The sequence below is a fragment of the Gobius niger genome, assembly GCF_951799975.1.
Source record: "Gobius niger genome assembly, chromosome: 7".
In the NCBI taxonomy this organism is placed as follows: Eukaryota; Metazoa; Chordata; class Actinopteri; order Gobiiformes; family Gobiidae; genus Gobius; species Gobius niger.
In genome coordinates, this window is record NC_136858.1 from 15,807,574 (window position 1) to 15,825,407 (window position 17,834).

General features: G+C 40.8%; 1 protein-coding gene across 2 annotated transcripts in view; it reads right to left on the bottom strand.

Moving 5' to 3' along the window:
* Positions 1-17,834, bottom strand: part of slka (STE20-like kinase a) — a 28,278-nt gene that overhangs the window by 9,358 nt on the left and 1,086 nt on the right. For both annotated transcript variants that reach the window (XM_079560332.1, XM_079560331.1), the window contains exons 2-11: positions 14,201-14,365; positions 9,936-9,984; positions 8,689-8,838; positions 6,534-6,606; positions 5,320-5,514; positions 5,027-5,108; positions 3,692-3,823; positions 2,366-3,604; positions 2,053-2,183; positions 863-986 (exon numbers count right to left, since the gene is read on the bottom strand). In XM_079560332.1, the coding sequence (XP_079416458.1) occupies positions 863-986; positions 2,053-2,183; positions 2,366-3,604; positions 3,692-3,823; positions 5,027-5,108; positions 5,320-5,514; positions 6,534-6,606; positions 8,689-8,838; positions 9,936-9,984; positions 14,201-14,365 (2,340 nt within the window). The remainder of the gene's footprint in view (positions 1-862; positions 987-2,052; positions 2,184-2,365; positions 3,605-3,691; positions 3,824-5,026; positions 5,109-5,319; positions 5,515-6,533; positions 6,607-8,688; positions 8,839-9,935; positions 9,985-14,200; positions 14,366-17,834) is intronic.

The following is a 17,834-nucleotide window of genomic DNA, read 5'->3' on the forward strand; positions in this document are numbered from 1 at the left end:
TGAGATAATGGAGAAAAATGTATTGAATATTGGCAGCGCAAAAAAAAAAGCTTAAACCTTAAAAATTATGCCGTTCTAACAAAGAGATGACAAAAACAGCAATGTTGAAGAAGGTAGCAGCTCCAACATCAGTGTCAGTGTTGAGCTGAGCTGATTTTGAACAGGACATATAAAAAAATGATTAACTGCACAGCCCTGTTGTTTAGTTTTAATTTTAGTCCGCTTTAAGTCTGAGACTTTAAGTCTGAGACTTAAAAGCAGTACTAAGTAACTTGTTTACCTTAATAAATCCTTTTCGTAGTCTCTCTGGGTTAATGGGATGATTGGGGGGCCTTACATCTCCCCCTAGTGTTTCTGGCCAGAAAACCACAATTGCAACTTTGCTACCTTTGGGTCAGAGCCACCAATACACACTAATGGAATCACAAAGAAAAAGCTAACAGGCTAACGGGCAAAGCTAACTGCGGTCTAGCGCCACTCCAATAGTATTTACAGCCAAGTTTGAGAGAAAAAAATATCTCCATTGTGTAATTGGATGTACAATATCCCTCTGTCCCTTTGTCTTTTCTGTCAGTGTAGTATTTACTCTCACGGACAATTAATGAGTAAAAAAAACGCCACATGCTACGACACCTGCAGTGGCGCTTATGGCCTCTATGGGCATGAGTTACTTAGTACTGCTTTAAAAAAAAAAAAAAAAAATAGAAGCCCTTCAAATTAAGTATCATACAACTATTCTTATCCATGGCACATACCAACTATTCTTAATCGTTCCATTTCTGTCTTGGAGCCTTACAGTATTTTTCTACACTTCACATTTCCGCAGACTGTGCCAAAAGCGTGAAAAGCGTGAGTGACTCACAGTCGTTTCCTGTTCAAAGCGGCGGTAGATGTGCTCGCGCTGCTGCTGGAGCTTGTTGCTGAGCTGCTGCTGAGCCCTTTGCTCCTCTTTCTGCAGGAGGCGTAGCTCTCTCAGCTCCTGCCGCCTGGTGAGACAGACCACAACAACGCTGTTATTTTTAGCCCCCCCACTGAAAACTCCCACTACGGAGACGGCTTTAGAGACTTTATAGTTTATTCAAGAGGACAGTTTGTAAGAGGTTCTGTTACACTAGGGGCATTTGATTACAGTATACCTCAGTCCATTGCTGTGGGCCACACACACCAAAGCTTTACTCACTGAAAAGAAGAGGCCAAGGGGGCTTTACATGGCAGAGGAAAAATGTACAGTATCGCAGAACGCATCTACCCAGGTGTGGTAGAGATTTTGGGCATAATCTATTTGTGGTTGTGGATAGCGGCCAAACGATCTTTCCACAAAAGCCGTGACTATCAGGGGTGTTGGATGGCTCATGTCCAAAATATTATTCCTATTTTTATATTTTTGCAGACTGATTTGCATTCCTTTGTTCCTTTACTAGTGCTTTCAAAATGGAGATTGGGATCAAACATTTCATATTTAGACAAAAATCTACCATGTTTGTGGCAGCCAGGCAACAACAAATTGGTTTATTATTATGAAACTATGCCACTATTCCTACAAATATTAACAGTATTATAGCACAGTCCTGAGCTCCTCCTTTAACTACTATATTATAGATTAATCAGGACAGTGCATGTTAATGAACATACATGGCTAGGTGGACAGAGTTTAAAAGCAAATTCAAATATAATCTGATAGCGATAAATGTGGATAACACAAACCCTGACCATGAACAGTCATCACATGCATTTCAGAACTTAGTGATTTGTTTATTGCGACCATTCAAATGGCGATTTTCCTTTGATTGTCTTAGGCCCAAACTAAATCATAAACAGCCACAAAACAATTCCCCCCAAATGCACGCGCTGTGTCCCATGTCTTTAAAAGGCAACACTGGAGGTGACAGCAACATAACATTCATCAGGGCGGATAAACCATCTGGCGTTTGTAAGATGCAGTGGGAGTTGTGAGAAGCGATGAAAAACTATTTATGGCAGGCGTGTTAAATGGGTCACGTCCCCATATTTAGACGGTGACGGTGCGTGAGTGTGCGGCGAGAGCAGGCCCACCTGAGGAAGCGCAGCTCCTCACTCTTGGTGTCGTTGTCGGAGACGATCTTTGACGTGGTGACGCTGACCTCCACACCGTCCACCATGAACTTACGGGTCTTCTTCAGGGTCTTCTTCTGACGCCTGGACTCCTACAGGAAACGGACAGTGGTTCAATGTATTAGCATTATCAAGGACCATGTTGTGCAAAAAGCAGTGTGGTGCAGTTGAGATTTTTGTCTCTCATCAACGCTAAAGGGCTTCAAAAAATATCAGATTTTCATATTTCAACCAGCAGAAAATCGATACTAAATTGGCCAATATTCGACGTTACCTGCACAGATATGGACCCGCCCTCCTTGCTCTTGGACAGGAAGCTGGAGATGGACAGATTGAGGTCGAGGCTGTTGCTGTCGGCCGCCGAGCTGCTGCCAGAATCCGAATCCTTCTCCCCCTCAGGTTTGACGAGCGCCGGACTGCCCTGCTCCGTCTTGGCCTCAGAGTCCGTCTCGCTCTCGGGGACGGACACCGCATCTTGAGGAACGGTCTCCTCGGTAACGACTGTCTTCTCCTCTTCTTGCTTCGATGGCACTGCAGACTCCTCTTTAAGCTCATCGTTTGTAACAACATTTAATTCTTTTTCTAAAACCTCAACACTGTCCTTTTCCTGAATTTCTTGTTCAGATTGTACGTCTACATTTTCGTTTTCTCTGTCTGTCAATCTCTCTTCTACCTCTTCATTAGTTTGGCTTTGTTTTTTCTCTTCTACCAAAGCATCAGCGGAGGCTTCTACTTCTACTTCCTTCCCGCCTGTATCTTGATCTGCATTTAAATCTATCGAATTTACCTCTTGACTTATTTCTACCACAGAGTCTTTGACATTATTTACATCTGTATCCAACAAAATATCCAGTGTTTCTACTTCTTGTGGTTGCTCTTCCTTCAACTTTTCAATTTCTTCCTTTGTTTCTTCTTTCGTTTCTGGTGCTAAATCTATTTGCTGGATTTCTTCCTGAGGTTGATCCTCTACATCTTTGTCTCCCTTAGCTTCTGCCATGTCCTGTATACTGACCATTTCTTCATCCTTTACTGTGTCCATGTCTTCTTTGATAGTTTCTTCCACAATAGGTTTTTCCACAATAGGTTCTTCCTCACTCTTTTCTTCAAGAATCTCGCCCTGTTTTGTTTCCGGAGCTGGTATGTCAACTATTTCGACATTTTCGGACTGAGGTAGATTAACAAGAACCGCCGCACTTTCTTCATTGTCTGGTTTAGCTTCAGCTTCCTTCTCTGTGAGGTCTTCTTTGACGTCTTCGGCAGGAGCTTGCTGCACTTCATTAAGGTCTTCATCGTTGACATCGGAAACGTCATTGAGCTTCTCCTCCTCCGTTTTGTCCACTTCGCTCGTGCCCAGGCCTTCGTCCGAGAGCTTGTCACTGGCTCTGTCTTCCGCAGGCTCGCTCTCCTTATTCTCCACGACCGACTCCAGAGCGGGAGTGGCGGGCGTGACCTTTTCATCTTCTGAACTGGCAACACTCGCGTCCGAAGGCGCGCGCTTGTGTCCCGGAACTGGCTGGTAATAGGAAAAAATAGCAACATGGTTTTAGTATGAATGTACAAGGGAAACGTGCTCTGGTTGGTGTTTGGAGAGAGAACATACCAAAGGAGTTTCTGGCTCTTCCTCCTCCTCTTCCTCTTTGCTCTCTTCGATTTCTTCTGTGACTTCAGCTTTGGCCTCAGCGATGAGCTCCCGCAGGGGTTTGCTGTCAGTTACGCTGGTGACAAACGGGTGCTGTAAAAAAAAAAAAAAAAGAAAAAAAAAAAAAAGTATGCATTAGAGTTGAATCAAATTTTGCAGCTCTTATTTTACCCTTTCAAATAATTAGAGTTCAAGTTAAAATTGATTTATCACATGCGTCAAGTACAAGGCCCTTGCGCTCTCTCTGCTGAACAAGAAAACTAATCTACAAAACATTAATACAATACAAAGTAAACAAAGCATTCCAGCAATAAAACGCAAAAACCTCAGCTCTCCTTTAGGCTAATGTATCCGAGTTTTGAGGCTCCGCAGACGTCTCCCTGAAGTGGGAATGTGCGGGATGGCTCGGGTCCTCCATAATACTGCGAGCCTTTTTCTCACAGCGCTTAGCGTACAAGTCCTGTATCTGAGGCAGAGGGGATCCAATAATCCGAGATACAGTTTTAACTGTCCTTTCCAGAAGGGTATGGTCATGTGATATCTGCCATCGGCCGATCTAGCGCAGATAAAAGGTCGATATATACGGGACCAAAGTGATAGACTTCCCATTTTTTGCATGGGACCTAGCGAGTTGGGGCTTTAAAACAGGCCTCAGGGGAACAGAGAAACATTGCACTAAATCTCATTCAATATGGACATGCTGCATGGAATTTTGAAGCACAGAAGAATTCAATCCCCGAGTTAGTTTTAACCTCTGCAATTGTATTTTTGATCGCCGCACAAAATGCCGCGACTTGCAACAGTATGCTAAAGCTAACAGCAGCTAATCAAAGCTGGGACAGACACTATGATTGAATCACCTAAAGTAATAAAATAAAATTGGCCATATGTTTGTACAGGATGATAGACCAGACATTCAGAAAAACTGGCCAAAAAAAATCGTTCATAAATATTGGCCAAGCATATAGGCATCGGCCAAGAAAATCCCCAAAAATCGGCCTCTGCCTTAGAAGATCCAATATTGGTTTACTTCTACAAATAATATACAACTCATATACATTTTCAAGCAATAATCGGTTTTACATTACACACCTAAAAATTTCAAGAGCCGTCGATAAGCTACAAAGCAACATTTTCTCTTCTTTTTATTACCTAATAGAATCTGTATCAAATAAAATACAATTAGACATAAATAGATTTTTAAAACATCACTTTTCCTGACCCTTTTTATTTTACTTAATTTTTTTTAATTTTTTTTTACAGAACCCAGTTTGCGTCATGTTAGAAATACTTCACCTGCAGCAGTTGTGCCGTGCTCCACCTGTGGTCCACATTCTTATCAAGCGATCTCCTTAGAAAATCACTGAACTCCGGAGACCTTCAAAACAAAGGCACACACAAAAACCCCAAACAAGCAGCGATTATGACCATAAACAATGCAAAAATACAATAGTGAGTACTCTATTCATTTCTCTATTCTGTCCTTGAGGCCCTTCAATAGTGTCAAAACAATCTCCATGGCATCCTTCACACACTCAGCGGTCGTCTCTGTGAACATTTCGTTATCACTTCTTTTGTTATCATCTCACCAGCGCGACGGGTGCATCAGAGTGGGCGGCTCAGACTTGGCTATTTTCAGCAGCACTCTCATAGGGTTCATCTCGTGGTTTGGGGGCTCGACCTGCGCCAGTTCAATCAGGGTCACCCCCAGGGACCAGATGTCGGCCTTGTAGTCGTACGGACGGTCCTTGGAAGTCTCACACATGACCACCTCCGGGGCCATCCTGAAATTTAGATCATGAGTGGGATTAGAGACAAGTTTTTATCATGTCATTGTAGTTGTAGAAATAATCCTAGTAACACTAACAGCAGGCCTGAAGAAGTGACTGTATTGTGATTGTATTAGTAATAAACGATAGAAAGAGTAACAGAAATCACATTTTCCCTTTGTCAATAAATGGAGGGCCAAACCTAACGATGACCAAAACCAAGGACCGATTTCTACTTGGTCAAACTGAAAAAGTCAATCAATATTTATGATGACATGACAATATGTTTATCATCTACAGGTCCAGACAAAATTTGGAAAAAATGTAATTCTTTTTCCTTATTGTATTATGACCTGAGTAAAAGGCGCTCTGTAAACAGCTGTTTTGAAGCACTGTGCAACAGATCGTCTGACCCTCGTCATAAACCAGACATAAACTCACGCATTATTAATATAAATGACTCATCAGAGGAGCTGGTCTGAAGAACATGCTTCAAATGTAAGACCTAAATGCAAGTTTTCACCAAATGTAATACTTTGTAAGGTTTTAAGATTAATCAAGACCCCATGGGAACCCTGTTATACAGTGTTACTATGTTCTTTTAACATAAGGCAGCACAAAAGTAAAACTTGTAAAGCTTGTGAGAAACGTTCTGTTAAAAGAAAATCACAGTATAAAGGTGGAAAACTTTAACTCAGCAATAAAACTCTAAAAAATGTATTTCATATGGAACTTTTGATAAAATGAAATAGTTATAAACAGCAATAAAAGAATAGATAATAAACATTAGTGCAGCCTTGGTATAGGAGACATTATTTTCCCATGATTATCACACATTTGTGCTGCACTTTTGCCTGTCGAACATCTGACAGTGAAGGCCGACTATTCCAAATAGTATCTCCCGTATTCACGTTCAGACATGACATCAGTTAAAGGCCCGAAGATAAATGATCACTCCCCTTATCGTGACACTTTCAGACAATTATCACTCAGACGTGTGAGAATCCCCTCTTGTACCAGACTGTGTGACTCACCAGTAAGGAGTACCAATGAAAGAATCCCTTCTCTGTAGCGTCTTGGTATTTTTAGCAGACACCCCAAAGTCAGCTGTAAGCACAAAGACATCCTTTTGACCCATAATCACAAAGAACCACATTACAAAATACATCATAAATAAAATGCAAAATGATGTCACACACTGGGTAGGCTCATCTACAGTAGACCGATTGTGGAAGGAATAAAAGAATAAAGTTTCTCAAAATGTAAATTAGTGGCACAGTGGCATACTGATCCTGCTTTCACAGAACTGAAGTTTCAGGTCTCGCTGTGTGGAGTTTGCACGTTGCCCTAGTGTTTGGGTGGGTTTCCTTTGCTCTCCCCCTCAAAACCTCAAACAACTACAGCACTGTGGTCACGGACTGCACCTGACAGGTTGGCCCAGCGGCATAGGAATCAGAAATGTCAAAGGCAGATCTCCTACGGGGGGAATCTACTGTAGTCTCTACATGACCTACATAAAAAGCTGGCATTAATGTGCACTTTTACCGATAACACAAACTGCAAATCCGCTTCGAAAAGAAATAACCTAACATAGTGCGTTGGTAGAAGTCCAAAAGTACCTCTCCAGCCACATAACCTTTACCTCTGGCAGTCTGTCTTTTTGCTTTTGCAGCACGCACACATTAGAAACACGGCTTTAGCATTAGCTCTTTGTTGACTGTGGGGTAATTACAGAGTACAAAGCTTTGCCATGACCCTCTGCCTACAGAACATGAGTCACCAAGAGCAGCAGCTAAAGAGGCTACAGCTACATTTCCCTTAATAGTTTTTTACTTTAACTGCAGTGAAAAATGTTGATATAGTGCACACAACTCACCAACGCTACAAGAATCACTGCAACCCAATTTAAAAGCGCAATGATCACAATTAGCAAATACCTTTTTATTGCAAACAACAAAATTACCTGCCTCCATGAGATCCTCTTATGTTTAAAACCTGCCAACCCTGTAGTTTGGACATACAAACGTGTTCTGAAATGCATGTGATTCTCCTGCATTAGTCTCTCAAATATTTATGCTCACGGACTCTTTTGAACTGAACCTCAATTCCAAAAAAACCTAAATGGAAAATCTGATCCAAAAGTTCTGCGATAAACGGGAGTCACCTTGAGCAGCAGCCAGTCGCGTACTCGAGCTCTGCTGCCTGGCCTGACACAGATTGACTTTACTAATTACTTTTAGCGCTGTAGGTCTGCAGGGATGTGGAAGATTTGATAGACAGTTTAAATCATTTAAAATACAAGAAGCCTGTCAGAACAAAAAGAATATTTGGTCGATACATGCAGTGTTAGCAGCTTTTAAAGCAATGCTAAGTAACTCATGCCCCCAGAGGCCATAAGCGCCACTGCAGGTGTCGTAGCATGTTACGTTTTTTTTACTCATTAATTGTTTGTGAGAGTAAATACTACGCTGACAGAAAAGACAAAGGGAGAGAGGGATATTGTACATCCAATTACACAATGGAGATACATTTTTTCACTCAAACTTGGCTAAACTGGTTAAGTGGCGCTAGCCCACAGTTAGCTTTGCCTGTTAGCCTGTTAGCTTCTTCTTCGTGATTCCATTAGTGTGTATTGGGGCCTCCGACCCGTAGGCAGTGAAGTTGCAATTGAGGTTAAATAGAGACTACGAAAAGGATTTATTAAGGCAAACAAGTTACTTAGTACTGCTTTAAGTATACGATTCCATGGAGACACGATATCAACTTGCAAAGATGTTGTAGTGTCTGAATATAATTGTACTTTTTGCGATTTGCTAATGGCAACTTCGACCCCATGGCAATTAATCGTGCAACCATTCTTAGTTTAAGAAACAACATTTTAAGCCAGTGATGAAAGTAGGCTATTAAGACCAGCCAAGTCATTAGTCATGCTAATTAAATAACATTTACCAGCTCTCATAGTGGCTTCAATTGATTGAGCTTACAAGGCTTGCGGTATTGATGTTTTTATGATGCTAGAATAATTATTGAATGCGAAGGGAAACCGCAGCACCCTGTGGTCCGCGGTTTTCTGGCAGTGAGAATGCACTTTCTTGTGCCAATGCCCAGCTAAGCCACTCCACTGCATTAAAAGGACAGTGGATAGAACTCACACAGGCAGAAAAGGCAAATGCATCCACAGCTGCTTACCTAGTTTGACGTCCCCCTCTAATGAGAGCAGAATGTTTCCAGCCTTCAGGTCTCTGTGGATAATCTTGTTCTCGTGGAGGTAGAGCAGGGCCTCCAACGTCTGTCTGCACACCACTCGGATCTGAGGCTCCGTCAGGGGCTTTTCCAGTTCTACGCGCACAAAAGTCAACAACAACGTCGTTACATTTAATACCAACCGGTGTTCATTTCATTCCCGGATATATGTCTCAGAGAAATGTTTTTGTCGGAATATCATTGTAATTTCTTAACCCCCACCTGAATCAAGCACATTTTCTCCAGCTCCGCTTTAACCAAATCTTCTTGAAAAAAGCGTCAAAATAGCGACGAAAACGAAGATGACAACGGAACACGTGCCAGAAAAGCAACAAAAACACAATGAAAAACATGACGAAAAGAGAGAAAAAGTGACAAAAGAGCAACAAAAAAAGTTACGATAAGTTTTGAAGGTCTTAGCTTTCAAATAAGGCGTTACACTGACCTTTAGGCTGTGAGCTCCGATCGAGAAACTTTTAGATTTAGGCGAAGCTGAACTGGAGAACATGCGCTCGGTTAAGGCGGGGGGTAGCAGGTTAAAAGCAGCTAAAGCAGTCTTATGCTCCTTGATCCACTCTTTCACAACATGAGCCTGATGATTCCTGGCATTATCATCTTGGAATAAGCCCGTCCCATCAGGGAAGAAGAAATCCATTGATGGAATAACCAAAATCAGATACTACAATTTACGGATTATAATGTTGATCTATGCACAATTTAAAAACGTTTTGTAAAAGTTGCTCATCCTGTACCAACAGTTTCACAAGCTACAACAAGATGTCTTTTAACGTCACTATAATCACTATTATTACTATGACACAACATAATATCATACCAGCTAAACTGGACTTAAAATCTGGAAGAACATTCTGTAATATGTGAATCACCCATTAAGCCCCCGCCCTAGTTATTTGCAAAAAAAACAACACACAAACAAACTGTGTTGATTTGCAAAAAAACAAAACACCGAGGCACCTTTATAGGCATGAAAAGAAGTGCTGGCTTTAGAAGTGGTCAGGCGTTCCTTGAAATTTGAGCCACAATAATTACACACATGGAATTGCTGCACCAGCATGGAAAAGGAAGAGGGACAGGCAGCCAAAGGGAAACTGGCACAGGAAAATACAGTCAAGAGGAGAATGGTCCAGAACTTATGCTTTTTTCTGTTTTCGTCGACCAAGTGTGGGACTTACCCAGCATGATGGCATCTACGGCGCCGCCCGCACAGAACTCAATCAGAATCTGCAAGAGTGAAGGAAAGAACAGCAGTTAGGAGAGGTTTATTACAGTCTCACTTGAGCATTTTTAATCATAGACAAAAGTCCTCAAGTCATCATCCGGACTGGATTGTTTAAGCATTGAGGACGTTTTGACTCTCCAGAGGCTTCATGAGCAACAAATCAACTTTTAGCAGCAGACTAGACTTATACTAGGGAGGGATATATCTTTATCAATACGGATGGATCTATTAGACCTGCACAATATCAAAAATATTTGCAATATGTGATGCGATATTATTGCAATATTTAAAGGGGCTAGATGCAAGTTGCCCATTTTATACTCACTACTGCCACCTCAGGTCATCATGTGTAACTGCACCTTCTATATTAAGCTAATTTTAACATTTTTAAACTCCGTATAGTCCCTCTTTAATTAAACCCCTTTGACACGGTATGTTCCTCTCAATATAAAAACAAATAAGTAAGCGTACATAATTCGTTTTTCAGCAAATTAAATCAAGGCTAGAAACCAAGTAAATTAGGAAAATTATTATCAAAACTGAACTTTTGCACATTTATGAGTTCCATGCAATTTTTATTTTTGGCTGAGTTAAAAAAAAAGTATAAATCTCAGTCAGATGTAAGACGTTATTTTACAGTACATTATATATAGCTTCTTGCGATACTGATATTGCAGCATCTAATATGGCAATAGGTAGCGTTCACGTGACATCACAACATTCTAAAGAGCCTAAAGTTTAACATTGAGGTGGAGGTCAACTGATGGTAACTATGGTAACGGTGGTAACTGACAAAATGCATATTTTTATGTCTTTGTTTTTTGGCTCATATCTCAGTCATTACTGGAGGAATCCACATGAAACAAAAACTGTCACAAAGTTCATTGTCTCCTCTGTCGGCACACATGAACTAATGTCCAATTATTATCTCTAAAAAATGTCAAAAACTGGTGACAATATGCGAAAACATGACCATGATGTTGTCCAATAGAAAGCACTTTCAGACAAAAAAATAATATCACAGGTTTGTGAATCCAATCACGATCAAATACTGAAGAGGAAAAACATTTGTCAATTTTCGTTTTGGATATTTCTTCCAAAAACTGCATTTCTCCCATAGAGTTGCATTGGCCCTGCCCTCCATCTGACATTATGACATCATCACATTCTAAATCGTGAACGCTACCTATAGGATATTTTTGCGCTATATATACACCAATAACAGGTACTACTATATCAGCAGAAATCTAAAGCGTTCTGATCGCCAAGACAACCCAGTAGACATAATGGACTTAAAAAAAATGGTCATATTTTTGAAAAAGTATATTGTTTGTAAGAAAGACCACACATCAAGATGGTTAGCTCACATTCATTAAATAAAAAGAAACAAAATAAATCGATGAAAGAAACATGTATCCCTATTCCCCAGCCAGAGTGAAAAAAAACACACACTCTCTAGTGAGACCATATTACGCATTACGCAATGTTATTGAGACGTGAAACAGTGTCTGTCCCTAAATGTTCTACAAAGCGCCACACTCCTCCATGTGTATCGGGAAACACATCCCCCCCCAGTATCAGATGATGTGAAAAATCAATCAAAGCTACAACCATGCACCGCCCGTTACTATGGACAACAACTGACTGGAGGTTCCTGTTTGCATAACCGCTGTTAAAGCAATCTTACTCGTCTTTCTTGTTATATTTTTATTCTTGGCATTAGGTGTGACTTAGGGTTGGACATGGATGACAGACTCAACTTTACGGCCCATAAAAAACATATTAAATGAAACACACCCAATGCTGATTAATATTTAAGCGTCTGCTATTAATAAGGCACTTAGGAAACACATTTGTAGACTTGCGCATTGGCTCAATGTCCGGCACTTGGCGCGCTTGGGTAGACAGACATTCATCGTGCCGCTTTAAGGCTGGGGAGGGCCTACCTGTGTGGAGCTCTGAATTATTCACAGGCACTTTCTCTGGCCACCAAAGCCACTCCATTATCTTCCCCCATAGCTGTGGTCAGTCCGCAAGGGACGGTCACATGACACCACCTGCCAGGACCTAATAGCTCCACGGCCTCTTGCGGCCCACAGAATATGATCAACTGACCACATCCCCACTGTACGGTAGCATTGACTGGGAGAACAGATCCTCTGAGCGTTTACTGGTAGAGGTAGGTGAAAACGCGACACAAGAATTGGATTTTATAGAAGCCAGTGATGTTAGGCAGGTCAATAAATGGTATTGGTTACTGGCTGTGCTGCACTAATGATTGGCTTCTTCTCTGATTCTCCTCCACTGCCACTCCCAGGGGGGAAGTACGTCACAGATGTGTATTATTAAGACATACAAAGCAGAAAAGCTGAACCAATCTTATATTAAAGCCATACATAACATATACATCACATTTCACTCAATAAATGAAATGAAATACAAGCATTGTTTTAACTACAGTGTTTTATTAGTGAAAAATACCCCACAAAAGATACGTCTTTTTACTATGAGTGGCCTTGCCTTCCCTCACACCTGTCTTGTAACGCTGCTGGGAGCGGGACATCGCTAGCTCGCCTCCATGGAGATGTTGCTGCTTTACTTTGAAGGGGCTAGATGCAAGTTGGCCGTTTTATACTCACTACTGCCACCTCAGGTCATATGTGTAACTGCACCTTCTATATTAAATTCGTGCTTGACGGCAATACAGACCCGAAGTAACAACTTTTTGAGTGACAGTGCAGGATTTTAGAGGCAGTTGTGGTGAATAAGTCCGGGCTCATTCTACACCTAAGGACATTGCTACTGTAGGGAGAAGAAAATACATAATTCTAACATTTTTAAACTCTGTATAGTTCCTTTAAAGCAGCACTAAGTAACTCTTGCCCCTGGAGGTCAAAAGCGCAACTGCAGGTGTCGTAGCAAGTTGCAATATTTTTACTTATTAATTGTCTTGGAGAATAAATACTACACTGACATAAAAGGCGAAGGGAGAGAGGGATATTGTACATTAAATTACGCAATGGAAATATTTTTTTTCACTCAAACTTGGCTGTAAATACTGTTTAAAGTGACGCTAGCCCGCAATTAGCTTTGCCCGTTAGCCTCTTAGCTTCTTCTTTCGTGATTCTATTAGTGTGTATTGGTTGCTCCGGTCCGGTGGCAGTCAAGTTGCAAACATGGTTTTCTGGCCAGAGACACCAGGGGGAGACTAAAGACCCTCCAATCATCCCATAAACACTTGTATTACCCCCACAGGGACTACGAAAAGGATTTATTAAGGTAAACATGTTACTTGGTACTGCTTTAACCACAGGTAGCAGGTTTACATATGAGAATTCCTCTTTCAAATGCTTTATTTTGATTGTTGATGACTAGCTGAACATTACAAGCATGTTTAAGTGTCAGTTTAGCTCCTCTTGTGACCTGAAATGTTCCGCAGCGTGGTTTTAATAATACAAAACATCATCTCATTACCATTGTAGCATTCAAACCTACTTCAAAAAAACAGATCAACTCTTTTACACTAGGTTGTGTATGTGTTAAAATTTTAATCCCTGCACAAAAAATGTGAGCAAAGCAGGGGTTGAAACGGCCACATCCTATGATAAAACAAAACGCTACAATATTCCTAATCCTAATAATTCCTTCAAAAACTAATCATATGCATCTTTCCCCTGACCTTTCCTGCTTCATTGTCAACAGCAACCTGGCCCTGCTTTGCAATGGTAAACAATCCCCTTTCCTCTGAAGTAAGTTTAACCTTTACAGAGACGCCGACTGTATGCAAAATGGCTCTCGTGTTGTGTGTTGAACGGTGTTGCTTTGACGGCAGGAAGTCAAGTCCATGCCTTAACCACAGCAGCAAAACAAATAGGTTGTCTTTTTTATGGGCAATATACCAAACAGATAATACGCAAATGCTGCAGCTGCACGTTGGAGATTTCACCGTGCCTTGTACTATGCGCGGGTGTGTACGTGACATGTAAACCTAGAACGGTTTTCCAGAATTCAAGCTCATTCAGCCCTGCTTAGCTCAGCCTCTTTTTTTTATTCATATCACTGCAATGGCATCTTTAACAACGCCTGTGTATCTGAACAGTACTTGCTTCATTTGTGCCGCTTCTCGCCTGACTTCCTGCCTATCTCCTTGGATTCACATCAACACATCAGCGTGGAGCGCGTTTTTTTTTTTTGGTTTGTAGTCACGCACGCACTCACCCAAAGTTTCCCCTCGAAGTAAAAGGCGTCCAGCAGTTTGACGATGAAGTGGTGGTCGCAGGAGGCCAGGATTTCGATCTCCACCATGTAGTCCTCCAGCTCATCCTCGGTCTTCGTGTCAATAACCTTGGCAGCAGCGAGAGTCCCATTCTGTTTGTTCTGAGCCTAAAGCGGCAAGGACAACAAATAAAGGAAGGTGAAATTGCAATCACAACACAACAAAGGTAAAATGAAAAGGTTTTGGTGAATATAGGGAATGAGAAAGGTTTTGCTCACTTTGCTTTTGTAAACTAGAATGTTACACAACTACCTTCTGCGGGTCTTTGACTGTATTGATTATGTTTACAATATATTTTGAAAGAAGGAATCACAATTGACCGCACAGTGAACCAGCTGACGACAGTAATGGGTGAGACAAAGGACTGGGAGGACTGGGACAAAACACTTTTGTCGTGAAACAAACAGGTTGATACCAAATAGTGCTAATTATGCCATTACTTTACCCTGAATTGAAAAAGAAAGTACAAGTCGAACCCTTTAGCAATCTTAAGTTGACAACCCTAGTCCTGTGAAGAATTGAGTTGGTTATTCTCGATAATGTCCGCCATCTAAATCAATTCATTTCTGAGCAATGTCAATTCAATGGACTTTTTTGTGCCATCCTGGGTGTTTGAGATTCTGTTTGGAATTTAAAGTACAAACATAAATCTGACAATTGACGAAATCTTTGGAAAAGTGATGAACGTGTGATTTATCCACACTGTGCGGTTTCACTTGTTCTGGCAGAATTCTAGCCCACTTTTGGATCACTGCCGATTGTTAAAACAGTGGAGTACTGCAGCCTTGTTGTGACTGTTGCCGGCATGAAAGTATCGCGATATATCGGGTTTTTGATACAATACTTTTCATCACGATATGTCACAAAACAATTTCATTTCATTTATTAATTTATTTGAATGGGACAGTGCACATTAATGAACAGACAACTAGTGCTGTAAATATGCCGGATTTAGCTCAAGGCTAATTTCCATCCGCAGTCCCATAAAAAACAAGACAAGAACATACAAAATACAAAACATATAAGCCACAACACACAGCAGTACATTACAGACAAAACAGGCAAGGACAACAACTACACAATACATGAAGTGCATCTCTTTCATACGACACTCCCCTCGTCCCTCCCACTCACACACCTGTACCTGCAAGTATTTAAAAATATGTTCCTGTCTAATGCCTTTTAATGGTTACACCTTTGTTGGCAGAAAAGCCGTTCTTTCAGTTGTCTCTTAAATGAGACGTAGGTGCTGCTTTCTCCAACTGTCAAAGGTAGAGTGTTCCAACTAGAACAAGCCTTAAAGTTTTGAGAAAACGTGTGCCTCCGGAACTGTACCTCACAGTCACAGACTGTTGATCGAGTGCTGGTCTCACAATTTCTTTTTTTTTATAAATTCCTAAATTCCTGAAGAGGAGGTGGGGCCTGGTCATGTAGCACTCTATAAACAAGGCAATTCATTTTAAAACATTTTCAAAATTTATATTTGTTTATTAGAGCGCATATGTGAAAAGACTGGGGTTTTTGATCAAGTACCTTAATAGCTGCTTTGTACAACTGCTGAATGGGTTTAAGCGCAGTGGCACCAGCAAAGGACCAGGCCGTGAAACAATATTCAATATGGGAGAATATCATACAGTGGAGGTATGACTTTGCTGCTTCTGTTGTAATAAAGGGTCGAATTTGTTTATAGTTTTTTAAATTGAATTTGATGGTGTTTGTGACCTTTTTAATGTGCTTTTTGAAAGTGAGGTTGGGATCCAAGATTACTCCAAGATATTTAAAGTGGGTCACTAACTCCAGCTCCTCTCCATCTAAAAACACAGACGATCTCTCTTGTCATGCTTGTCAGTCTTGTCATACTGTCATGCTCATTATTACAATTTTATGATCATATGATTCATACAAGAACAGAAATATCTATAGATTTGTTGTCCAGCTTGTTTGTTATATGGGAGAGAAACATAGACTATGGAGGATCAGCATATGCTAATGAGAAACAATGTCCGATTGGCTCTACTTCTAGTTGCAGGCAAAATATACCAGCATTTCTTTTTAGACAAATATATTTGAAATGTAACTGCTAAACAAAATAATTCCTCACACAGGTCTATGTTTATGTATAATAGAGACCATGTCTGGGTGCTTCAAAGGAAAAAAAGAAGAGGGAGGGATCTGCTATTGAAGATTATGTCAAACTCTATACATTTCTCTGACCTGGCAACCGTATTGTCTGTCAGCGTTGTGGGGAGATGGCTGAATTCATTACCATTGACATAATACGGTAATTTGTGGGTAAAAAGAAGTGAATTGTTGCCTATTATTAAGAGGTTACTGGAACTACACACAAAACAGAGGCAATACAATAATAATTACATAAACCTTTGTGGTATATTAATTCATTCTTCTAATTGTCTTATTCTTACTATGAGTCACAGGTGGCGAACCTATCAGATTAACTGTATGTGGACTATAGGTAACCTTAATTTTTGCTAGTGTCAACTTATGTAGATTCACAAATACACCTGTTTTTGGTGGTGCAATAAAGAAGTCAGACTTTTAAACGCCAACCCACCGGAGCAAATTAGGGTATTCTTTAAGAGTATCTGATCTATATTTAACTGTAACACTTTCTTGGTGCTGCCCTTTTCCCTGTTTCTTCAATCTAACACACTTTGCGTAGCAGACTGGGTCAGAGAACATCTTCAAACAGCCTTACAAGAGTGAAACCTTGCCTAGTTTATCAGCACTGTGATAGTGAGTTTAGCTAAAACATTTATTACCATTTGGAGAAGTCCACAGATTTGATAGGCTGCAGGCTAAGAAAACAATATTATGTAAGACGTTTACACTGGCTCTAGTATTAGGCCAAAACCAGTAGACGGCAAGTTGAAGGGATCAGGAAGTTTAAAGAGCTGATTCACACTTTTTGAATCTTCATCACCCCGCCCAAATGAAGCAGCCAGCCGAAGCCTGTGAAATAACCTCCACCCTTCCCCTAACAACAACATGGTTGGCAGTTGGCACAAAGAAAATACAGTACACTGACTAATACACTAGCTTATCAAAAGCAAAACAACTTTTCCTACTGTTACATTTATTTAGAGAACATAAGTCACCAGTTAATACCCTGTTTTCCATTATAGAGTCTGCAAGGCCAAACTCAGGGTGAAATCAGCCGCTTCATTTGCATAGGCACCTGTTATTTGTGTTTCACATGAAGCAAACTGTCCTTCTCTGTGCAAACAAATACGCGTTAACCAAATGCCTGCTTCCACAGAACATGCCTTACGCTTCAGAGGGATTTTGGACCTGCATCACAAGAACAACCTAACGGCTCCTAATGATCATCTACACTCTGATTATTTTTTTTACAATGGGACATCAAATAAAAGCATTTGAACAAGAGCCACATGTACTTAAAACGCAAGTCTGGCTCTTTGCAGTCAAAGCAAAGGAGCAACATCTCCATGGAGACGAGCTGGTGATGAAGTTACAAGTCAGTGTTGTGGAGAGATGAGCTCCTCACAGTAAATACAGGTTTCTTCTACTTTTTAAGGTATATCTCATCAACGGTAA